Genomic DNA, 27006 nt, shown 5'->3' with positions numbered 1-27006 from the left:
GAAAACATGTTAAGATTCCTAAAGATCCTGGATGAACTTCCTATAAGCTCCATCATTATGGGGGATTTTAGATACCTGATGATTAACTGGGAAACCTATACCTCAAACTTAGGACATGCCCAAAACATATTAGACTTCATAAATAAGAATTAATTGTGCCAAATAGTCAAACAGATCTAGGACTATTGAACGAAGGTTCAATAGTCTGAATCCACATTCACCGAGCACACTTTAACGAAAGTGCTTTTACCGAAAAAGCACTTTCGTTAAAGTGCATTAAAAAAAAATAAAAAAGTGTTTATGCAGGGGGGCAAGCCCCACTGCACCCCCCCACCCCCCTACTTTAATGTTCTCACTCCAAGATCGGATTACATTAGGGAAAAGGGAATTTTCCCTTATCTGCACCATAGTACAGCCTCCACAAAAGGCATACTTACGCAAAAGTGCTTCTTCGGTGAAAAGCACTTTCATGTAAGTATGCCCGGCCGTTTCACATTCGGTGAAACGGCCATTCAAGCATTAGTCCTAGACCCAGTCAAACAACCTCTAGAAGACAAATATTTGACCTACTCCTTACAAACATACATATGGAGCATCCATGTTATTCCCTATAGTATTCCCTTCACTGGTTAAGTCTGATCAGAAACTGGTAATCTCTGTCAAAATCTTTCAACCTTCAGATGCAATTTTTACTAAATTCAAGAATTCAAAGGTACAGATCTTCTAAAATGCTGATTAAGTCTCCAAATTCACATACAGTTGTAATAAATAGCCCAATTTGCTGATGCAGCAAATAGTAATGCAAACAAATTATTTTCTCACCATCCGAACTAGGTCAAAACAAAATGGGAAATTTAAGAGCAAATCATCATGGTTTCTACAAGCAAGAATAAACAATAAGGTCAAAAAAATATTCTTAATCTATACAGCAAAATTAAAGTCCCTCAAATCAAGGCTGACATCAAGAAGTTATCAAAGGAATTGCAAAAATGTTATCAGGAAAACAAAGAAATCACATGGACCAGAAGTTAAGCTGATTCAACCAGCGGCCTGGGCAGTTAGTATGAACCAGGACCCTAGCCCCTCTGAGCAAAAAATAAAAAAAATAAAGGCACTTCATTGTCATAAGCTGATCACTTACATCAACACTCCCCAGCTCTTCCACTGAACAGCAAAAAAATAAAAATAACAGGACATTTCTTTTATGGGCACGCCAGTTTTAAACTGTAGCAAACTGTTTTGGCCCTCTTGCCCTGCCTTAGTGCTACTGACATGATTTCAGGCAACGGAAGTGAAACACACCTATAAACTCTTTAGTTACATCAGGAAGATAAGGAACACACTGTCGGAGGCCAAGAATACAGCTTCTATGGGACCTGACAATATCCCTGGCTGTGATCTACATGAACAACAGAGTGAACTGGCACCTCAGTTGTGTGCCTTGTTCAGTCACAGCCTCACCTCAGGCTTTGTCCCTACCAAATGGTGCACTACTACAGTCATCCCTCTCCACAAAGGAGCAGTGACTACAGACCCTGGGAACTATCGCCCATTAGCCTGATGAGTCTGATATGCACAGCTATGGAATGCATCATCATTGACCTAATAAACAAGGATATAGCGAATCTCCAAACTCTGGATCCCACACAGTTTGATTTTGTGAAGGGTAGATCATGCCTGCTCAACGTGGTCAACTTCTTTGAGTCAGTCACCAGAGCTGTGGATGAAGGTAAGGTGGTTCATGCAGTCTACCTTGATCTGGCCAATGCTTTTGATACCATTCCCCACTCAGGAATCATAGAAAAACTCACTAAGCTAGGCATCAACCCCTATATCACTAGGTGAGTTGCAAACTGGCTTACAGATAGAACCCACAGTATGAAAGTAGCTGACTCCAAGTCAGTCTGCTGACTAGTCACGAGTGGAGTCCTACAGGGTTTAGTCCTGGGTTCTGTGCTGTTTGGTATCTACTTCTCTGAAATCCAGTCCAACACGAATGGATTCTGGCTGACAAATTTCACAGACAATTCTAAGTTAGGAGCTATTATTAACTCCTGAAGTGATGTTGACATCCTACAGAAAGGCCACTCTGAGACCAACAACTGGTGTTAGAAAGTACAGTTGTGTACACTTACCATAAATGTAGATGTTTGAGTGTATTCACTGTTGCAGTCATTACATTTGGGTTATCTGCTTGCAGTAGCCCTCAGTTGGCCAGATTAACAAAGTCTTGGGTCCTGCATCAGTTGCTGTCCCTTCTTCCATGACGTCAGGTCGTCAGGGGTATAAAACATGAAGCCGACGCAATTACATCATTTTTTCTTGCCCCAGATGTCAGGCACCCCCCCCTAACAGGAAGCAATTAAAGCTATAAATACAAGGGATATGCCTCCAACAGAAAAGCAAATACACCAAAAAGCTTTTAGAGCATAGTAAGTGAGAGTAGAGGTATAGCCAAAGGAAGAAAAGGGGGGCTGGAGGGAGGGTAACCAGGACTGCAACAGTGAATACACTCAAACATCTACATTTATGGTAAGTGTACACAACTGTACTATGTTCTTTGTGTTTCACTGTTGCAGTCTTTACATTTGGGTAGATTCCCAAAGCTAAGGTTGGGAGGAGAAATTTAAATAGAATTAGGACCAGCTATAAGGCCCTGCAAGACTGCAGTGGCAAGATCAGCCCTGGATTTAGAGAAAATTGGCAATTGATAATGCTTGGTGAAAGTATGTACAGAACTCCAGGTAACAGCTTCTAAGATGTCCCTAGTAGGGACGCCCCTGAGAAAGGCTGTAGAGGTAGATGCAGCCCTGGTTGAATGGGGTCTGATGCCCTGTGGGATAGATTTTCCATGGTGCTTATAGCAGAAATGAATGCAGTGGCCTATTCATTTTGAAATGGTTTATTTTGAAATAGCTTTCCCCTCTGTCCCTGCAGCAAATGCCACCAGTAGTTGTTCAGATTTCCTTTGAAGTTTAGTCCTGTCCAAGTAGAATCTAAGCTGTCTGTGCACATCTAAAGAGTGCAGTATCCATTCCCCTTTGTTCTGTGGGTTAGGAAAGAAGGTAGGCAAATGAATGGACTGATTAATAGCCACACTGGATACCACCTTGGGCATGAAGGAGGGATTGGTTCTGAGGGACACCCTGTCAGCATGAAAGATGATGAAAGTTTCCACTGCCATAAGGGCCTGTAATTCAGATACCCTTCTTGCAGAAGTGATTGACAAAAGGAAAGCTGTTTTCCAGGAAATAAACTTGAAATCTGCAGTAGCAGATGGCTCGAAAGGAAGAAGAGTGAGTTTCTCCAAGACAAAGTTAAGATCCCAGGCTGGAGTTGGAGGTCTCCTGGGTGGCCTTAGATTATTGGCCCCCCTGAGAAACTGATTGAGCAGTGGATGAGAGAAGAGGGGAGGCTCTGTGCTATAATGAGCTGAAATGGCTGAGGCATGAATTTTGATGGAGGAAAAAGACAAGCCCTTATGAAGCTTCTCAGTCAAGTATTGTAGAATCTGAGGTAAATTGGGCAGTGCTGCATTCATTCCTTGAGATTGGGTTCCAAGCACAGAATCTTTTTCATTTTGCAGCATAAGATTTTCTAGTACTAGGCCTCCTTGCTTCTAAAAACAGAAAGAATTGTAGAAATCCAAAAATACTGTAAACCACGACAGTTGAATCAGCCAAATAATCCACAAAAATCTTTAATTCGATACGAAACCACTTTTTAAACCATAATAAAACAAGCGCTTTCGCCTGATAAATATCAGGCTTTATCAAGATACTTTCCTAACGGATGTGTACTAGCTTAAATAGTACCATAAATTACCAATTAAGCAATTAATTAAATGAAATTAATCCATAAATTGACTTTTAAAGTACACAGTGCATTGTGTACTGAATAGAATGTTTAAAATATACCGTATTCCATAGTTATTTTTGCTAATAGTTCAGGATTACTTAATTCTATTTAAAACATTGTTAAGAAGTTGTTTGAAAATTGTTCAAAAGTAGTTTAACAGTGAAACTAAACAACATTTCATGCATACCATATTACTAAAGATGTGAGTAGAAACTCACGTGGTGTGTTTATAAAAACATCTCTCAATAAATCTCACTGTCTACTGTGCATCTGAACTACCCAACAACTTCCAAAAACAATTTATAAAATACATCATACATAAAAATGAAGTAATAAATAATTAAATAGATAAATAAATACATTACATCATAAATAATTAAATATCCATATAAAAATATCCATATAAAAATAACTTTAAGCTGTAAACCCTGTAATTGATAAAATGCTATTAAAATGCAACCATTAATCATAATAACTTAATCTATTAATTTTATATTACTTGTGTTATATATATTGGATATGGTCCTGTCCTTGTGATATAAAACTGTCTTCACTGTTGAAAAATGGCTACAAACTCAAAATCTTTAATTATGGTTACACCTCATCAATTAATATGTTTTTTGTGGGCTTTCATTTTATTAATTAACTTATTAATAATTTATTAATAATTTATTAGTATTATAATCTCGCCCGTCTGATCTTTAAAACACTTCTAATACTGATAGTGTCATTCATACTTGGGGGTTTTGCCGCATTTAATTTAATCTGCCATAGTAATTCTCTATATTCTAATGATGTTTCCCATTCCCCACCTCTAGGGTTCTGCAAAACCTGCTCCAGTACCAAAAACTTAAGGGACATACCGGGACAAACCAAGGAGTGCTTATAAAAAGCGTTTGATTCCTTTTTGTTATTGATTTCATATAAATGTTCGTATATCCTTTTACGGAGTGTTCTTTCCATCTTCCCAACGTAAAAACTATCACAGCCTGTGCAAAACTCTAAATATAATAAGCCCTTTGTACCACAGTTGTAGTACTTAGTTGGTTTTATTTTAAAGTTCCTAGCTGCAATGTAATAATTACCTTCATTAAAAATATATGGGCATTGCTTGCAGGCCCCACATTTGTAAGTACCTATTTTAACTTTGTGAGAAATGGAATTCATAATTTCTTGCCTCTCAAATAAACCTTTTAGATTAATGTTTCTTGTATTGACAAATTTGGGTTGTACAACAGTGTAATTCCTGGTGTCGTCATTAGATTTTAAAATTGGCCAATACTTTAAAATTAAATTTTTGAACTTACTCGAATCATTATTAAACTTACTTACTCGAATCATTATTAAAAGTGTGAACTAAAGTGTTGTGCGTTTCCTGTTGCTCCCTGTTATTCAAGTTCGTCTTTCCTAACGGATGTGTACGAGCTTAAATAGTACCATAAATTACCAATTAAGCAATTAATTAAATGAAATTAATCCATAAATTGATTTTAATGTGCACAGTGCATTGTGTACTGAATAGAATGTTTAAAATATACCGTATTCCATAGTTATTTTTGCTAATAGTTCAGGATTACTTAATTTTATTTAAAACATTGTTAAGAAATTGTTTGAAAATTGTTCAAAAGTAGTTTAACAGTGAAACTAAACAACATTTCATGCGTACCATATTAATAAAGATGTGAGTAGAAACTCATGTGGTGTGTTTATAAAAACATCTCTCAATAAATCTCACAGTCTACTGTGCATCTGAACAACCCAACAACTTCCAAAAACAATTTATAAAAAACATCATACATAAAAATGAAGTAATAAATAATTAAATAGATAAATAAATACATTACATCATAAATAATTGCTTACTCCTTGCTTGTAAAATTATACCCATCACTGATTTACTGAGGGACAGTAAAGGAGAGATTAGGTAATTAGCCAGGCTGCTAGGTTCAGGGTTTGCAGCTGAGGGTGCAGAATCATGTTCTCCTGCTGAGACAACAGGGAAGGAGTCTGAGGAAGGTGCCATGGAGCCAAGCGTGACACACTGCACAAGAGTGGGTACCAGTGTTGGTGAGGCCAGTCTGGTGAAATTAAAATCATCTTTGGCTTATCCTGTTTGATCTTTAGTAGTACCTTGGAGAGCAGAGGCAGAGGAGGAAAGGCATAAACTGATAGGTTTTTCCAGCTGAAGGATAGAGCATCAGCTTTCCAAGCTTGCTTGTGGGGAATACTTGTGCAAAATTTGTCCAATTGATGGTCCTGGGGGGGAGGCAAACAGGTCTATATCTGGGCTCCCCCATTTGCTTGTCAACATGTTGAAAAATCCTTGGTTCCAGTTTCCACTCATGTGGGTCCATGAGGTTTCTGCTTAGTCCGTCTGCCAGTGTATTTAGTTTTCCTGGCAGGAATTGAGCTTGTAGATTCACTTGGTAGCTCAAGGCTGTGTTCCACAATGCCAGGGCTAGTCTACAGAGAGGGTAAGAATGTGTACCCTCTGCTTGTTAATGTACCACATGACAGTGGCGTTGTCCATCTTTACCATTAGTTATCCTGGAAGAATGTGGTCCTTGAAGGCTGGCAGAGCATTCTGTACAGCTAACATTTCCTTTTGATTTATGTGCAGGTGCATTTGATTTGGGTTCCATTTGCCCTGAATGCACTTCCCTGCCAGGTGAGCCCCCCATGCATAGTCTGATGCATCTGTTGTTAAGATTTGTTTGGCAGGAGGTAATGTGAATGGTAGTCCCCTGTTTTGGTGGCAGGCCTCTGCCCACCAAGGGAACTCTAGGCATAGGCAAGGTATGATAGAAATCCTTGCTTCCAGATCCTGTGAATGTTGACACCATAGGCTTTTGAGATACCATTGTAGTTTCCTCATATGCAGCTTCCATATGGAATTAGAAAATTGCATGAGGCCATGAACCCCAAGGCTTGCAGTATTTACCTTGCAGATAGCTGGGTTTTTGTGGCCACTTGTTTGAAGTAAGTTGTCAAATGTATCCGTTTCTCTGGTGTGAGGAAAGCCATCTAGGAAGCTGTATTCAAGCTTGCTCCCAGGAATATAATTTGTTGACAGGGTACCAGGTGGGATTTCTTTTCATTCATGGTGAACCCCAGACAAGTCAGTACCCTCTGGACAAAGGCCAGATGATTGAAAAGAATGTCCTTGCTTTCTGCTTGAATTAGACAATCGTCCAGGTATGGGTATATCTGAATATTTCTTTGACTGCAAAATGCAATGACTGGAGCTAGGCACTTTGTGAATACCCTGGGCACAGTAGCTAAGCCAAAGGGCAGTGCAGAGAACCGATAGTCCATGTAGCCTGCTTTGAAGTGTAGGTATCTTCTGCAAGACTCCCTGATAGGGATGTGCAGGTATGCTTCTTTTAAGTCTAGTGTTGCCAACCATGCATCCTTGCCTAGCGTAGGAAGCAGCTGGTGAAGTGTCAGCATTTTGAATTTTGGAATCACCAGAATGGTATTTAGAATAGAAAAGTCCAGGATAGGATGGCATGTATTGCCTTTTCTGGGTACCAGGAAAAGTCTTGAATAGAAACCTTGTCCCTTTTCCTCTTCTGGTACCAACTGAATAGCCCCCATGTTTAAGAGAGAGAGTACCTGATTTTGGGCATCTGCCCACTGATTTGGGGGTAGATCTGGCCACCCGCTTGGTGTTGGTAAAGTGTGGAAATTAAATCTGTATCCTTGGGACACTATATTTAAAACCCATTTGTCCTGGGTAATGAGTTCCCAGTTTTTGGCCTGCAGACCAATCTTTCCGCCTAAAGGAGCATTCAGTTGGGAAGTGCTTGGAAGTCTTAAAAACAAGTCATTGAGATGGTTTTCTATAGGGGGAGTCTTACTGCTCCCAGGTTTGGGTGCAGAAACCCCCCCACTGCCTAGTCTTGTGTGTCCCTTGGGACTGAAACCTGGGGTTTCTGCTGTGTCTGGGTTTGGCTTGAGAAGACCTGGAGGAGGCTGGAAAGGACCAATTTTTTGAGGGCCAGTGCCTACTAAATCTAGGAGGCTGAACTTGTAAGAAATCTTTAACAGTCTGCATAGATTTAGCTTTATCTTCCATCTTTTTAAGAAGTTCCTCAGCCTTGTTGCCAAACAGGTGGTCTTGATTTAAGGGAGCATCCAACAATTTAGCTTTAACATGATCAGGCAAAGATTGCTCCTTAAGCCAAGCATGCCTTCTGAGCACAGACTCAGTAACAGCAGCCCTGCAAGAGGCCTCTAATGAATCAAATCCACATTGCAAAGTATGTTTTCCAACCTGTTCAGCAGAATACATTAAATCCTGTAATTATTTTCAGCGCAGTCAGGAATTAACATAATTTTCAGTTTAAGCAATCCAGTAACATGTTGTTGATACTTTAACACATGAAACTGGCAGTTTAAAGTCCTAATGGCCAAGGTTGCAGAAGTGTAATCTTTCTTACCCCATCTATCCAGCACCCTGGAGTCTCTATCTGAGGGGGTAGGACTTTTAGCAGTAGAAGCCTTAATGCCTTTGGGTCCCTGTGAAATAGTCTCTGGATCCACAATAGGATTTTTAAAAAGGAACTTGTGAGAATCAGGAATCCTGTAATATCTGTCAGGTTTTCTGGGAGCAGGAGACAAAGTATCAGGGGCCAAACTAGATTCTGAGAAAGCATCATCAACAATGTCTAGTACAGGAGGTATAGCTTAAGACCTATGCTAAGGCAGGAGTAAGAAATCCCTAAGCCTCTTTTTTGAATCAGAAAAATCCTGGCTTTCCCAGTGGAAATGCTTCCTTAGAGTATGTAAGGTTTCACCAAAAAAAAAAATCCTCTGGAGGGGAAGCAGAGGCAATAGAGTCCTCTGCATCAGAATCCTCATAAGTAGATAAGGGCAAATCCAGATCATCAGAAGAATCAGAAAAATCAGAATCCTGTTCAGAAGATTCATAAACAACTTCAGTCCTAGGTCTCTTAGAAGGGGGAGGTTGGCTTCCCCTGATTAGAGTTAAAAGATCTTCAGCCATTCCTATCATTTGTTTTTTTTAGGCATAGAGGCCTGAGCATGCAGCCTGGGCACCAGTTTCTTAGGCATGGTCTGAGATTTTGACCTAAATAAAGAAGGAGGCGTTGGTTTGATATGCAAGTTCGTAGGCCTGAATACACCCTCAGAAGCTGGTGCCTGCACAGCGGCTCTGGACCCATCCAAGGTAGAGACATCCGCAGGTTCCATGGTTGAAGCATCTCGCAGCATACCAGACTCCGACTGGGTCTCAGTAGAGGCCTGCGAGTCAGAAGTAGTGGGTATCAGGGGCTGGGAAAGCACCTCACTAAGTACTGGCAAACTGGCAACTGGCTTAGGAGAAGCGTCATCGGCAGCTTTGGACCTTGGCGGCCTGTCTCTGTCTTTATCTTTGCGGTTTTTCAGAGTCCCAGTAGTCAGAAGGCTAAATGACGACATTTCTGGATAATTAAAATGAGAACTGAAATATTTAGAAGCATAAATATACCAGTGATGGACAGTGCGCTGTTTAAATAAAGCACAAAGCCAAAAGCAAGGCATGTTGTGGTCAGGGCCTAGGCAAGGAATACAGTACAAATGAAAATCTTTGTGAGGTATTTGCTTTCCACAAGTAATGCAATTATTAACTTTTGCTGACATTGGTAAGGAGCAAGAAAAAGTTTCCCCAAAGGGGTACTTAGCTTTAGTTGAAGACTTCGGTTCTGAAACTCAAAAACGAAAATTTCAGGAGTCGGCCGACCGGCACTTGTGAACTGCTTCTACTTCAGGCACCGCACGGCAAGAAAGACTAATGTAATGGCATCGGCTGCATGTTTTATACCCCTGACAACCTGATGTCATGGAAGAAGGGACAGCAACCGACGCAGAATCCAAGACTTTGTTAATCAGGCTGACTGATGGCTACTGCAAGCAGATAACCCAAATGTAATGACTGCAACAGTGAAACACGAAGAACATTCATGGCCTTAAGCTCAATGCCAAAAATGTGTCATCATCCTCTTTGGGAAAATCCTGGTTTCCATGAATTACCACATTGATGGTAGTCCACTGAACACAGAAGGCATTATAAGAGATCTGGGAACACAGGTTGACAGCAACCTCTCTTTTGATCACCACATTGCCACTGTGGTCAGAAAGTCCTTCTTTGTGGCACATCTAATTGCTAAGGGTTTTGCATCCAGGAAGAAAGAGGTTATTGTCTCCCTCTACTCTTCCGTCATTAGGCCAATCATCGAGTACAATGCCCCATTTGGCATGTACCTCACTAGACACCTGCAACAAATGGAGGGCCCGCAAAAGTACCTCACATAGAGGATCCTAGGCCTTAAACACTTGTCCTACATGGACAGACTCAAAAAACTCCAACTATTCTCTGTCTCATATTTCCTACTTAGAGGCGATCTCTGCTTGACTTACAAAGCCATGTCTGACCCAGGTCTGTTAGAAATGCTACATCTAAAGAAATCCCAATCCCTCTTCACCACATGCTCCAGAGACGTCAACCTCATTACCACAATTAACAGAACATGCTGGAGGGACATGTTCATAACCTAGAGACTGCCCATGCTTTGGAATAGACTTCCCATACATGTCAAGCAGAGCACCTCGCTGACCCTCTTCAAGAGAAATCTTGATGAGTGGATGGGAAACAGAAAACTCACCCTGGGGATAACTCCAGTGGCTCTACTCGACAGAGGCACTGGGAACTAAGGTCAGGTGGCACTATGCCAGGGTAATCCTATGGCTAGGCTTGTAAAGGCCCCAGGGCCATTGGCCTAGTACACACCTATGAACACTCAAAATTGCTCCGAGGTCATTTGAAATGGAAATAGCCATTCAAATCCAGTGGATATTGCTAATACACTAGCAAATAAATTCAGTGCAAACTTCATCTATCGTCAATTACACAAACCTCTCATATGAAGTTCTGCAAATCTCAATAATCACCAAAAGACAATTACTAAAAGTTCTTTTGATAACAAAAAAGACATTATCCTTGAGATCTGATAATATACTTGGCTTCCTAATAAACATCTCTAAGTAAGTGCTAAGAGACCCACTCCTTAATCTACTCAAACTGAGCTTAGCAACTGGCATTGTCCTCCAGGTATGGTGCACAGCTGTGGTGATGCCATTTCACAAGGGTGCCCCCCCACTGACCCCACAAAGTACAATTGGTCTGTTGAATCAATCCATGGAACATATCATAATGGACTTGATTAACACTGATATCAAATATTTTATGACTTGGAGGGGCGTGGCCAAGATGCCAGTCTGATAGCAGCAGAAATCCATAGCTCTGCTTAGATTTTAATATCCTGACAGAAAATATACTTTAATTTTTAGAAAAATCTAACTAAAAGTTTACTAAAAGTTAGATTAACATAGACTCTTTATTATTTTCTAAAAATTAATACATAGTCAAGAGAATTTTTTAATTATTCCTGTCAAGAAGTTTTCTACTGGAGATCTTAACATGAGCAGCTCGAAGAACCCACACCAGCAGAGTGCATTGAAGAAAAAAACTACATCTTATAATAGCAAATATCTAAGAACTGTCACTAAAAATGGCAAATTCAAAAACAAAATGGATATTATCAAACAAGAATGCAGTAAACAACTGGAACTTCTAAATGGAACAGTAAAAAAATCTGAACAAATTCTTGACTTAGAGAAAACAGTAACTGACCTAGATACTAGAATGACAGGAAAATGAACATCATAATGAATTTCTTCTGAAACAAAACACCAGGCTGATTGAGAAACTGGAATACCTTGAAAGTAGATCAAGGAGGAATAGCATAAGAATATATGGAATTCCTGAGAAAGAGGAGGGTGCTAACATGATTCAATTCCTCAATAAGTGGTTTTCATCAGCATTAAACATGCCTGAATCCCTGTCTTTTGGAATTGAGAGGGCTCATCGGTCCCTGGCAAATCCAGCTTCATCTCTGAGTTCATCTAACCCCAGGTCTATAATAGTTAGATTTCTTTCCTCGCAAGTCAAGGACTTGGTGCTGAAATCAGCTTGGACTAATTCTCCTATCAAGATGGGTGAAAAAGTTATTTATTTTGACAATGACTACACCTCTACAGTCATATCCAAAAGAAAGGAGTGTGTTCCTCTAATTAAGTCCTTGAAAAAAGCCAATATTAAAGCTCAAATTCTTTTTCCTGCAAGAATAAAAATCACCTTGCCAGTAGGAGTGAAGATCTTTGATTCCCTACAAGAAGTAGTAGAATTTATCCAAAAGAAGAAAACACTGTTGGACATAAAAAAAATGGAATGGTCATCCCAGAGTTTGAAGAGACAGGCAATAAAAAAATGGATGGTCTGTAAAGGAAGGAGCAAACAAAACTAAAAACTGAAGGATAAATTAATAAATTCCTTCTCATTTTAAATGCTTTGTTTTATGAATCATAATATATTTAATTCTGGAAAGTCTCTATGCTGTAAGGTAATGTGAATCATTTTTATTATTAACTTTCTCTTTTCCTTTCTATATCTACTTCTTCTAATTACTTATAGTACTGAGTATTTAAATAACATTCTCTCTCTTTCTCTCTCTCTTCTTTCTTCCTATTCTTTTTTGTTGCTAATGTTCCTTTTCTCTCTTTTCCCCATTATAAGTACTTTACATACTTTTCCCTTTAAAATAACTACAAATGAAGTATGTCTTCTAATTCTTCAGTAATAGTATAATTTGACTTAATACCAAAGTGTATTTTTTTCTAGTGGGTCAGTGGTGGGGTAACAAGGTGTTTCTGATTAGTGTTTCTAACTAGATGTTTTAGACTCTTTGTTTAGATTCATATAAACATTAATACTGTACATTAATGGTGCTTTATACATAGCTAAATATAAGTATATATATATATATATATATATATATATATATATATATATATATATATATACACATACTAGGATCCTTTTTTTCCCTCTCTCTGGTTTGGTTAACTGGTGGGTAAATGATTAAAATGGTATAATATGATTTCTGATTTGAGGCAGCTGTTGTTACTTTTAAATAGCTGTTTTTATATTAAAAGGGTTATTTTTTTCATGATGTTGACATTTTGTGAGGAAACGGGTGGTCTGTGTGACTGTTCTCATTGTGGAGATTCATGACATGCACTGACAAGGCAGCTTGAGTGTTTTTTTTTTCTTTCTGTAAACTCTAAAGGCTTCAAGATCTGAATTTCCTGCTGAAAATGCTTCTTTTTCTTCACTAGAGAAAATGTCTGTTGTCCATGAGTCTATTTAGATACTTTTAACAAGTTTATGAAGCTGCAGCTTGAGGAAACAGCAGTAATGACATAATTTGACCTTTTGAACTTGTTAAATGGTTGTACTTAGACTTCTTTTCTCTTTGAAATTTTGTTATCCTTCACTTAGATACTTTAAATGGTAAATAATTAGTTCTGATAAAAGTGTTTAAATGCCTATGCTCTCTTATAGATGCATACATTCTGCAGATTCAGTGACACTGTTAGCAACTAAATGACATCAAGTAAACTAGGAGCTGCATTAGAAAACTCATTATGTATATTAACATCAGACATGTTACATAACGAAACCTTCAGTAACTAAACAGAGGGTTGTGAGGCCCCCCTTTCTTTTTCTCTCTCCCCCTTCCTGATGAAAGATGTCAACATAGATATTATTAATACTTATGAGTAATATGTGTATAACTGCAAAATATAATAGTTGTGTTGTAATAAGTGTTATATATATTTTCAACAGATCCTTACATGAAAAATGTTAGATAGATGACTTACAAAATGGTTAAATCATCTGATGTTACTTGAAACGTTTTGGAAATATTGACAATCTTCTTAACCTTCAGCTTCTAAAGTTTATACATACTTTGATCTGATGTGTATTTCTAGCATATCTACGTATTAGAGGTGCTATTATCATATGTAACATATTCATATAACTTCAGATATATTGGACACTCTCATTCTAATGTATATTTCATGGATTCAGATTTCTGTAGTTGCTTTCATAATGCTTTTCTTTTTTGTTTTTATACTATATTCTAAGCAGAGATGGACAATTTGTGTCTTTTGGCATTGGAGAGGTGGTGGATGGATGGTTTAGTTAAGTTTTTAACTAAACCAGAAACTATGTTTCATGTATGTGTTTGCAAATCATTTTGGGTTTTTGGAAGTAGTGCTTAATACACGTTATGCATCCATGATAAGTAAGTTTTCAGTAGATTTCAAGTCAACACGGAAGAAAGGTCTTTCAGTTAGTAATAACATACACATTATAGTCAATGGCTTATAAATGTTTATCATTCAATATTAATGGTTTGAGCAATAATGTCAAAAGAGCTGGTTTGCTTAAATATATCAAAATGCATAAAGCCCAGATCATCTTTTTACAGGAAATCCATCCATTAAAAAAAGATCTACAAAAATACTCATTCAATGGCTATACCATTCTGGCTGATTCATGTTTTAAGACAAAGAAAAGAGGCACTCTTATTCTGCGGAAAAATACTTATACTATGCCAAAAATTATAGATACAATTTCAGATAAAGATGGGATGCTAAGCATGGTTACTTTGGAAATCAATAGGAAGTATTATACTTTGATTAATACATACTGGATACCAGGACTGAGTACTAAAGATGTTGACAAATATCTGGACCTGCTTACTTTACATGCAAAAGAGGAAATTATATCAACAGATGATTTTAACTGCCTATTATCAGGCAATGATACTTCTAAAATGGTACAATAAAACTAACATCTCAAGCCAAGAAGTTAAACGATTTAACAAACCAGATGAACCTTAAAGACATACATGGTCTAAGAGAACATTATTTCTTATTTTATACTCACTATTCATATCAATTTGATACACAAACATTGATAAGGTCTTTGTATCAAATAATATATACTCTAAAATAAGTGACATACCTATAATAACTTGTCCACTTTCGGACCATAATGCTATAAACTTTACATTAACTACACATATAGATGATTTAAGATTTCTACAGAGAATTCCTGCTTACATATCTAAATTAAAAGACTTTAGGGAATGGATAATGAAAGAAATAGACATGTTTATGGAAACAAATTATAATGGTGAAGTGACTGATACTATACTACGGGACACCTTTAAAGTTTTTATATATGGTAGAATAAAATCTTGGTACCTTAAAAAAAGGAGAGAGTAGGACAAAAAACTTTTAGACTTACAAAAAAACATAGACAAGATAAAAATGAATGCAAAACCAAATAACAAAGTAGCACATGAAATTACTAAGTTAAATCAAAAATACTTTGAAGTTGTGAATCATAAGGTAGCCATAAACCTGGAAATTTTGAAATTACAATCTTATGCTGTAAATCCCAAATATCTACATAAAATAGCAGTAATATCCAAATAAATAAACAATCAAAATCTTATTAATGAGATTAAATATAAAAGCGATGGTTCAGTTAAGAGTACATCTAACTTAATGGGCATATTAGAAGTGTTCAAAAACTACTGTAAAGATATAAATAATAACACACCACTGTTTTAGACAGCTAATGTAATAAATATTTTTATTCAAGAAAATGTAGCTACTAAGGTGTCAATGCAACAAAATAACATATTAAATAAACAAATAACACTAACAGAAGTGAAAGAGCAAATAAAAAAATTAAAAGATAATAAAGCTCCAGGACTGGATAGAATTATTCCTGAACTACATATGATTTTTCCTGAATATATAATAAAGAAAATGATGAGTGCCTTTACTATGGTTAAGCAAAAATGTATAACATCCCCATCATGGAAATAATTAATCTCCCCCATATTAAAACAAGGTAAGGACCTCAAATCTTGTGATTCATATAGGCCAATCTTGTTACTAAACACTGATTATAAAATTTTCATGATAATATTAGCTAATAAGATAAAGAAAATATTGCCTAATCTAATACATAATGATCAGACAGGGTTCATTCTTCATAGAAAAGTGCAAGATAACATTATTAAATTACTATCATTATTAGACATAGCATTCAAATACAAAAAACAACAAACTATTATCAGCCTAGACATAAGAAAGGCTTTTGATTCTATTAGTTGGTCTTATCTACAAAGAATTCTGATTGGTTTTGAATTCTCCTCAGATTTTGTCAACTTATTAATGAAAATTTATAGTGGGGCACAAGCTTATGTGAAAATCGGATCATGTCTATCCTCACCACTAGAAATCCTCAAGGGAACTAGGCAAGGTTGTCCTTTGTCACCACTATTGTTTGCTCTTTCAATGGAACCTTTTGCTACACATATCAGAAACAAGCAAAATATAAAAGACTTTCAAATTAATAAGGACTATTGTTTTAAGATACAGTTGTTTGCTGATATGTTGTAAACGGGTGATATTGATGGTTCTTTGAATGATGTTATAAATACCTTAAGCAAGTTTGATAGAATTTCAGGCCTTAATTTAATCATAGTAAATCCAAAACATTACTAATTAACAAAAAGATCAACAAAAACCTAAGAGAGAATAGCCTGTTTAATTGGGAAAATGATGTATTAGAATATTTGGGTGTCAATATAAAGAGTACATGGGAAAGTGTCTGTTAAACTAAACTACAATAATGTAATAACCACCATTAGTGAACTAATCAAAAGATGGAATAAAATGTTCTTCACAATGGAGGATAGGCTCTCTTTAATTTAAATGATAATTGTATCTAACATTTTGTTTTATATACAGTAATTGATACTACCCCCTCCCAAAAACATTAAAAAAAATTAGATTCCATCCTACTTAAATTTTTATGGTTCCCCTTAAAACGTAGGATTACAAATAAATGGCACATGAGAGCTTGGAACAGTAACGGGATAGCATTCTCTAGCTTAGATTTTTATTCCAAATCAGTTATAATTAATGTAATATTACATTACATCACACCTACCTATATATCTGGCTGGAAAATAATACATGAGATTCATATAACTGATGTCAGAACTATAGAAAATCAGTTTAAGGAACAATATGGAATAAGTAGAACTCATTCTTTTACGTGAATTTTGTTTATTTAATAAGAAGTTTGATCATTTTTCTTATGGCATTAATCAAATATTTAATAACTTTAAAAATATAATTGATTGTAATTACAACATTGAACAATTTCTATTTCTTATATTCCCTGTACCATACTCCCCTGATTGCCTAGATTCTTTCATCATCAATGTGATGCAAAAATTAAAGGAAAATAACTTGATATTCTGGCGTCTGTTTATTGAAAATAAGAGTATTAAACCACTAAACTCTCTTTTATGTAGTTTTGATAATAGTCAAGACAGTTGGTTGTTTATACACTCATTATGGCAGTTTATATAAAACAAAATGAGAGTATCAATCAAGCTAGAGACTGAATCTATACCTAGTTTGATTCAGATTTTTATTAGGTGTCTTGAAAAGACAGATAATCAAAAATTAAGTATCTCACCTATCTATAAAATACTAAGAAAAGAAACTCTAAGGTCTGACTCAGATTTTTGGAATTACTATGTAAAGATTAATGGAGAACAAATATCTGATAAATCAAAAAAATTGTTATTGAATTCTACATATAGTACCTTTTCTTCATTACATTGGAGATTGTATACATGGAAATTTATGAGTAAGCGTTTCTATACACCACATAAAATAAATCTTATACTCAAAAACAGTGAAAGTAAATGTTGGAAATGTGATCAATTACTAGAGGCCAACTGGGTTCACATGTTCATTGAATGTAGAAAAGTTGTTCAATACTGGAAAGACTTCAGATATTTTGTAAATGCTTTATGGTCTAATAATTGTCATATTTCTAACTCACTAATCCTATTCAATGTTCCCATACCTAATGTAATACCTAAATCAGAGATTCAGTTGCTCTGGTCAATTCTTGCAATTGTCAGAAAAGTTATTACTTTGAACTGGAAAAGTAAACAAGCTTTGATGTTTAAAGATTTTATTAATTTAGCAAATGTTGTTTGTAAAAAAGAACTGCAAACCATTGGTTATAGAACTCATAACATTACTCATAAAAAAGTAGCATGGCAAAATTTGGAAAACCTCGTGAACAAATACATAACTTTTCATTGATAAAATGAGTGTTTATCATGGATGAATGTAAATATTGTAAATAGTTTTGTTATTGTTTTATTGTATTTGTTATATTTACATTTGTGTATATTTATAATGAAAACAAAATAAAAATGTTTTTGAGAAAAAAATATCTTATGACTTGTCCACAGCAGCTTGGCTTTTTCATGAGTAGATGCTGTCTGATTAATCTAGAAAACATCTTTGAGAGGGTGACACAAGCCATGGACAGTAGACATTCTGTCTATACAGTGTAACTTGACCTTTGTCAAGGTATTTGATACTATACTTAATGCCAACATAATAAATAAACTAATTCACTCCCAACTGGCCCCTGTATGAATTGCAAACTGATTGAAGGACAGAACCCACACAGTCAGGATGTTGGGTAGTTCTTCAAAGAGCATGAAATTGACCAGCAGAGTTTCTCAGGAATTTGTCTTTGAACCTTGTTATTCAGCATCTGCTTCTGAGATCTCCAAATCTCACATGAGTATCTGTTGTTAACCAAGTAAACTGAGTGTTATCTACCCCAAGTCTCTCTCTGACACACAGGCACTCTGACATTAGCTGACTTTTTTTTAATAACTGATGTGCTAAAATGGACTCAAATTAAATGCCAAAATGTGCAATATTGTTACATTCTGCAAACAATCCCTCCTTCCAGCTTCTAGTATAGACAACACCACACTTCAAAATGAGAGTATAGTGAGAGGTCTTGGAACATGATTAGACAGTTTCCTCTTATTGACCATCATGTTGCAGCAGTAGTTAGAAAATCCATGCACCTTGTGCAACTGATGACAAAAGGTACAGCTTCAGGATCAAAAGGCCTTACCCCCATGTAATCTGCACTGATTAAGCCTATCGCAGAATACAAAATCCCCTCTGAGATGCATCTCATTAGACAAATCAAGCAACTGGGAAGACCATAGAGGTTCCTAACTATAAAGATCAAGGGCTTAAAAAAACTGACCTATCAGGAAAGACTGGAAGCTCTATTCTAGTATTTAGTATCCCACAGAATCCTTGGGAGTGATATGTGCCTTGCTTATTGGGCCAAAAAGGACCCAGTCATACAAGTTCTTTTATACCCTCATAAATCACAGTCCTACAAGTACCAGGAACAGAGGCCTTAACCTACTTAAACAAATAATCAAAACAAAGTGGACAGATAAATCTGTCATGCAGTAGTTTACCCTTTTTCTAAACAAACTTCTCCAAATTAAGTACTGTGATTCATCACCTTGCTTCAATAGGGAACCAAATAATTGGATGGGCATTCATAAGTTCACTACTGGTACAACCAACCTGTCCTTCCTTAAAAATTATGGGCATTTATAAGTTTACCCCTGGTATGACCAGCCTGGCCTTCCTTAAATAGGATGGGCATTTATAAGTTGCCCCCTTATATGAACAGCCTGTCCTTCCTTCAAATGGATGGGTAATTATAAGTCCCCTCTGGTATGACTAGTCTGTTCTTCCTTGAAATGGATGGGTACTAGTAAACTGTTACTGGCCTCATAGCCTAGTTGCCTTATATTTTCTACGACTCTATTCTACCTGGTTCACACACATTCAGGTCTCACTATTATTGTGGAGTTGGTGATTCTCTGGAGCATGACTTTAAGCTAGAGTTTTGCCCAAACAAAATGGAAAGAAATGGGCAAACAGAACAATTTATACTATTCCTAGCTGCCTTGATTGATATGCCCATATTACTTCCATACTTCCAAAATTTCCAACAAATGTACAATAATGCACCTTGTTTTAATATTAACACTTGCTAAATGTGTTTCTAGTGTAATAATGAAGACCATATGGTACACAGTGGGAGCATAGGATCATAGGAGGTTACTAGGCTATTGGCCCTGAGGCCCTTATAAGCCTAGCCAAGATTTAGCCCATACATAGACAAATAAGTGCCCAATGCCCCTGTCCAGCAGGGACACGGGTGTAATCCCAGGAATGGATTTTCTATTTCCCATCAAGTTATCCAGGTTGTGCTTAAAAAGGTGTAAAGAGGTACTGTGCTTGACGTGAAGAGGGAGTCTATTCCATAGATGGGGGAGTCTCTGGGACACAAATCTGTCCCACCACCAAGTCCTATTGATATCTCAGACCAGGTTGAGGCTGCATGTACGGGTTACTCGAGTGGAGATTGACTTGCAGATATGCAGCAGTCCCATCAAGATGGGGTCCAAGATCGCCTTATATACCAGACAGAGGTCACCTCTGAGGAGTCTGTATGAAACAGAGTAGAGGGACAGGGCTTTTAGCATATCTGTGTATGGTAGATTTTTGAGGCCCTGGATTCTCCTGGTGAGGAACCTCTGTGGTCTCTCCAGCTGCTGCATGTAATTTGTAAGGTACATGCCAAATGGGGCGGTGTACTCACTAATGGGCCTTATAAGGGAAGAATACAGGGATGTTATGCCCTCCTTGTCCCTGGATGAGATACCCTTACTTATGAGGTGGGCCATGTAGAAAGCTTTCCGTACAATGGAAGCAACATGGTGGTCAAAAGTCAGGTTGCTATCAATCTGGGTGCCCACATCCCTCACGACTGACTGCATGCTTAGGACATTGTTATTAATGTGATAACTTGTGGGGACATCAGTCTCCCAAAATGGATGGTGATGCATTTTTTTGCATTCAGCTTGAGGCCATGTTTCTGGCACCAATCATTTGTTTGGGTGAGACCCTCTTGGAGGATGTCTATGTCACTAGGGGAATTGATTACAGCTCCCAGCTTGCAGTCATCTGCAAAACTGGTCAGCCATAGCCCACTAGTTTTGGCCTGCACCTCAGAAAAGTATATCCCAAATAACAGAGACCCCAAGACCGAACCCTTGGGTATGCCACTCAATATAGGTGCACTACTAGAGGTGGCTTACCCTATTTTGACTATGTGGGTTCTATCAGTGATCCAGTTAGCTACCCATCTGGTAACAGATGGATTGATGCCTAGCTGAGAGAGTTTATCTACTATGCCTGAGTGGGGAATAGTATCGAAGGCTTTGGCCAGGTCACGGTAGGCAGTGTGCACTGTCTTACCCTCATCCATGGCTTTGGTGACTGTCTCATAAAAGTCAACCAAATTTAACCGACATGACCTCCCCTTCATCGAGTGTTTGGAAGTTGCCAATGTCCTTGTTAATGAGGTGCATGATAATCCATTCCATGGCCATGCAGATCAGGCTAGTTAGGCTGATGGATCTATAATTTCCCATATTGGTGGACTCCACCTTTGTGTAAAGGGATGACAGTGGCTGTCCTCCACCCAGTGGGGACAAAGCCGGTACTCAGGCTTTGGTTGAATAGGGCACCTAACGGTGCTGCAAGTTCCTGCCTGAGTTCATGTAGAATGCAGCCTGGGATGTTATCAGGTCCCATGGAGGCTGCATTGTTTTACTTTGAGAGAGCAGTGATGACCTTATCCCTAGATATAAGGGGAAGGGGCAGGTATTGAGAATGTCCTCATTTACTGATGGGGGTGACATTTTTGCTGAATCTGTCAGCCAGCAGGTTTGCTATATCTATGGCATTTGTATATGTGGTGTCCTTGACCACCAGTTCTGAACAGATCTGAGTGATAACTTTGAGATTATGGACATATGTGAAGAAGGCCTTATGATTGTTTCTGGAAGATGTGGCCAGTTTGGACTTGAAGTTTGCTTTGGAGGATTTCACTAGTGCTCTTATTTGCTTGTCTAGGCTAAGGAGAGATTGCTTCCAATTGGGCACCTGCTCCTTCTTGGTCCTGTACAGTAATTTTTTTCTTTTGTTATAGAGTTTATTTATTGAAGATGTCCACCAGACAGGTTTACTCTTCCTTGCGGAGGATGATTTAGTCCTGTCAGGTATTCCTGATTCCATGCATCTATATAAATGTTCATATAGTAATTTGGTATAGTTTTGGATACTGGTGCCAGTTCCTAGAGAGGGGGAGGGGGCAGTGAAGCTGTTTATACCATCCCTCAGGATGCTGTATTCAGTTTTGGAAAAGTTTTTTGTTTGACCCTAGCTAGAGGGGGGGGGGGTCAGGGGAGATGGTGAATTCAAACTTGACCGCTTTATGGTCTGATCTTACAAGGGAGGATGATACTGCAGGGATGCTGCAGTGGTTACTCATGTTGGTCAATACCAAGTCCAAGATATTATTACCTCTTGTGGGGATATCGACTAGCTGTTCCAAAGCATTTGCATTGACAAAATCGAGGAATCTCTGGGCATTTGTGTTCTGGCATGAGTAGTTCTTTCAATCTATGTTTGGGTAGTTACAGTCACCCAGGATCAGGGTAAAAGGTTCCCTGACAAATCTGTATGCAGAATATACTGCAAATGGATAAATGACGACCATTTTGTTTTACAACACCTGGATTGTAGATGTTCCAGCTGCACCTGGAGATTCTCCGTCTGCTCCATCTGCTCATCTAGCGACCTCTGCAACTTACGCGTCTGATTGTGAGCTTCATCCAGCTGAAGTGGAAAGAAAATAGAATGAGTTCTGGTCGTTCCTCTGTAATTGATTCTGCAATATGACTCAACATTAAGAATTTATTTATATAATCCTCTGAGGTATGCAAAGAAATACAGACTTCTTATTTTTTTTAAAATACATCTTAAAGGGATCTGCAATAAAACCAAAATGGCAGGAAAACTAATACATTAAAAATTAGGATGCTTCAAAATACTACTGTGTGACATGTATTTTCAAAAAGCAGCAAGGCAGTGAAATCTGGATTGCAAATATCATTTTAATGACATTAAAAGGAAAAAACACAAACAGTTTAGTGTCAAACATTCAACCATGCACTTTTGTCCCATTACTACTCAATACGGTCTTCATCAGAACTGAATTAAACCAAATTACATATTTATAGCATCAAATCACAAGTTCAAAATAACTTCCATAAGTTCTTAAAAATGCCATAGAACACTGAAGACAAAAAACTTTTGAACAGTGTTTGACTAAGCTATGCAGCTATATGACACTGCAAAAAGTACAGTTTTGTACCTACCATAAATGTAGATGTCCGAGAGGTATGCATCTGCAGTCCTAACAAATGGGTTGTCCTGCCTCAGGCAGCCCTTCGGTCGGCCGGATTCCAAAGTCTGGGTCTGGCCTCCGCTGATGTCGCACTTCACCCGATGTCATAGCTGCAGTTCTGCGGGTATAAAGGCATCAGCCGACGCCATTTTCCTCAGTGTTTCTTGCCCCAGATGCCAGGTGCCCTCTAGGAAGGCTAAATTTGGATAAATGTAAAAGTTTCCAAATAACAGAGAGCAAATAAAAATAAACATGTATATACATATATACAAACAAATACACCATAATATATTCCCCCAGCTAGCTACAAGATGGTAAAATACCCTAGGAGTACCACAGAGGGGAAGGAGGGAGGGTAATCCTGACTGCAGATGCATACCTCTCGGACATCTACATTTATGGTAGGTACAAAACTGTACTATGTCCTCAAGGATGCATCTGCAGTCCTAACAAATGGGTAGAATACCATAGCCAAACTGGGGGAGGAGGTACTAATAAGATTATGGTGTAGTTAAGATCCCTTGCAAAACAGCAGTGGCAAAACCTGCTCGGGATCTGGAGTATAAGGGTAGATTATAATGCTTGGCAAATGTATGCACGGAGCTCCAAGTAGCAGCCTCTAAAATGTCTTTGGTAGCCACTCCTCGTAAAAAAGCTGTAGGAGTGGCTGTAGCCCTTGTGGAGTGAGGTCTGATGTTTTCTGGAGTTGTCTTCCCATGGTAAGAGTAACAAAATCTAATGCAATTTCCTATCCACTTTGAGATTGTCTGTTTTGAAATTGCTTTTCCTTCCATTCCTGTTGCATATGCTACCAGTAGCTGGTCAGTTTTTCTATTGCTCTTGGTTCTGTCCAGGCAGTAGCGCAATTGCCTATGTACATCCAAGGAATGTAATAATCTTTCTCCCCTGTTCTGTGGGTTGGGGAAGAATGTACGTAGGTGGATAGCCTGGTTTAAAGATACCCTGGAGACCACCTTTGGCATAAAAGTAGGATTAGTTCTCATGGAAACTCTATCTTGATGGAAGATAAGGAAGGGCTGTACTGCCATTAATGCCTGTAATTCAGAAACCCTTCTTGCTGAAGTGATTGCCAGTAGGAAAGCAGTTTTCCATGATAAGTACTGTAATTCTGCTGTTGCTGCTGGTTCAAAAGGAGGGAGTGTCAACTTTTCCAGCACAAAGTTCAAGTCCCATGCGGGCAATGGTGGCTTCCTTGGTGGCTTTACATTTTTGATTCCTCTCAGAAACTGCCTGAGTAGAGGATGAGAGAAGACTGGAGGGTCCATGTTGTATTCTGCTGAAATAGCTGATGCATGAATCTTAATGGAAGAATAGGACAGGCCATTGTGGAAAAGTTCTGCCAAGTATTCTAGGATGTTAGCTATGTTTACCAGTGACACATTTTCTCCTTTTGCTGCACTCCAAATGAGATATCTTTTCCATTTTGCTGAATAAGTTTTCCTTGTTGAGGGTCTGCGAGCCTCCAAGATAATGTCTTTAACCCTTTGAGATAAATCTGGGTTATTTTGTCTTATGCAATGTTCCAGGCAGCTAGCTGCAGCGTTTTCAAGTTTGGATGCAGGGTTTTGAAGTTGTTCTGTGTTAACAGCAAGGGAACTAGGGGCAGAGGCCATATTTGTTCCCGAGACATACTCCTCAGTAATGGGTACCAATGCTGCCTCGGCCAGTCTGGAGCTATCAGGATGATCCTTGGGCGGTCTTCTTTGATCTTCAATAGCACCTTGTGCATCAAAGGAAGAGGTGGAAATGCATATGCTGTCAGGTTTTCCCAACTGAAAGATAGGGAGTCCACCTTCCAAGCAAGTGGGTGGTATGTCCTTGTGCAGAATTTTTTCAATTGGTGGTTGTGTGGGGATGCGAATAAGTCTATTTCTGGTAGTCCCCATTTCCTTGTAATGGATTTGAAGATGTCTGGATGCAGCATCCATTCGTGGGCATCCGTGGTAGTTCTGCTTAGGATGTCTGCTAGTATATTTTCTTTTCCTGGTACAAATTTTGCCTGGAGCTGAATGTTGAAACTCAGGGCCACATTCCAGAGGTCCATTGCCATCCGGCATAGAGGGTATGAATGTGTGCCTCCCTGTTTGTTGATGTACCACATAACTGTGGTGTTGTCCGTCCTTATCAGCAATTGACTCTGTTGGAGAAACGGTCTGAATGTCTGAATTGCCAGTTTTACTGCCAGCATCTCCTTTTGATTTATGTGTAGATTCAGCTGGTCTTGAGTCCATAAGCCTTGTATGCACTTGTCCAGCATGTGTGCCCCCCAACCGAGGTCTGAGGCGTCCGTGGTGATAGTCTGGCTTGGTTGAGGGCTGTGGAAGGGGAGTCCTTTGTTCAATTGACAGGCCTGAGCCCACCATTGGAATTCTTGCTTCAGGCATGGAATTATTGGAATTTGGGTTTCTAGGCTGTGCTTGTGCTGAGACCATAAATTCCTTAGGTACCATTGTAACTTCCTCATATGTAGTCTGGCATGTGGAATCAATATTATGCAGGATGCCATGTAACCCAGGGCTTGCAGGACTTTCCTTGCTGTTAGCTGGTTCTGCGTTGTTAATGCCATGAAATAGAGAGGAAGGTGCTTCTGCTTTTCTGCTGTGAGGGGTGCCATTTGATTTTATGTGTCCAGTTCTGCACTCAAGAAAGTTATCCTTTGGGATGGTATCAGCCTTGACTTTTTTATATTGACTGTGTATCCCAGGGCTTGCAGCAGATGAATGACCTTTTTCAAATCTTTTGCTAATTTGTTCTTGTTGTCCGCTTGTAACAGGCAGTCGTCCAGGTAAGGGTAAATTTGAATTCCCTGAAGCCTGCAATGAGCAATTACTGATGCCAGGCATTTCGTGAATACTCTGGGCGCAGTAGATAAGCCAAAGGGCAATGCTGAGAATTGATAATGCTCTGATCCTGCAAGAAATCTGAGGTATCTTCTGCAATTTGGTCGTATGGGGACGTGCAGGTATGCCTCCTTGAGATCTAGAGTTACCAGCCAAGACTCCTTGCCCAGCATGGGAAGAAGGTGCTGTAGGGTCAGCATTTTGAATTTTGGAACAATGAGATATGTGTTCAGAGCGGACAGGTCGAGAATAGGTCTCCATTGGTTTTCTTTTCTTGGCACCAGGAAAAGTCTGGAGTAAAATCCTTGCCCTTGTTCCATAGACGGTACCCTTTCTATAGCTCTCATCCTTATTAAGTGGTCTATTTGTTCTAGAGCTTTTGTCTTTTGATTTGGAGGTAGGTTTGGCATTCCTCCCTTCCTTGGTAGAGTATGGAAGTGAAACCTGTAACCTTCGTCTATTGTCTGTAAAATCCATTTGTCTCCTGTGATGTAATGCCAGTTTACTGAAAATAAGGCTAGCTTTCCACCTAAGGGTGCTTCCAGTTGTTCCCTGGTAGGCGGTCTCAGAGCCAAGTCACTGTGATTGTGCTGTGGAAGTGGTAGTGGCTGGATCTGTGGCAGTACTTCGCTGGTTGTTGGGCTGCCACTGACGTCCCCTGTAGGCACCTCTGGATTGACCCCTGCCTCTTGGGTGCCTATTCCTGCCTCTCTGTGCTCTGGTGGTGTCTGGAAAGTACCAATTCTTGGAAGGCCAGTTCCTACTAAACCTTGGAGGCTGGACCTGTAAGAAATCCTTGACTGTCTGGACAGATTTTGCTTTCTCTTCCACCTTGTTCAGCACCTGCTGTGCAGGGGAGCCAAACAAATTGTGCTTATCCATGGGAGCATCTAGGAGCTTTGATTTTACATGGTCTGGTAAGGACTGCTCTTTTAACCATGCATGCCTTCTGATCACTGTACCAGTCATAGCTGATCTAAAGGAGGCCTCCAGTGCATCATAGCCGCATTTTAAGGAATGATTACTGACCTGCTGAATGTTATGTACCATTTCCTGAAGAGACTTTTTGTCTAATGGTTCAGACGAGGATAGTTTTTTAGTTAACTGATCTAA

The 27006-nt window shown here is 38.6% G+C and overlaps 1 protein-coding gene across 1 annotated transcript in view; it reads right to left on the bottom strand.

Annotated features, from left to right (window-relative positions):
* Window positions 1–27006, bottom strand: part of CCDC102A (coiled-coil domain containing 102A) — a 402094-nt gene that overhangs the window by 71994 nt on the left and 303094 nt on the right. The window contains exon 8 of the mRNA XM_044081499.1: window positions 22358–22461. Within this exon, the coding sequence (XP_043937434.1) occupies window positions 22358–22461 (104 nt within the window). The remainder of the gene's footprint in view (window positions 1–22357; window positions 22462–27006) is intronic.

Source organism: Protopterus annectens, chromosome 8.part0 (genome assembly GCF_019279795.1).
Source record: "Protopterus annectens isolate FY-2018-M chromosome 8.part0, PAN1.0, whole genome shotgun sequence".
Classification (NCBI taxonomy): domain Eukaryota; kingdom Metazoa; phylum Chordata; order Ceratodontiformes; family Protopteridae; genus Protopterus; species Protopterus annectens.
This window is presented reverse-complemented; position numbering and strand designations above follow the sequence as displayed.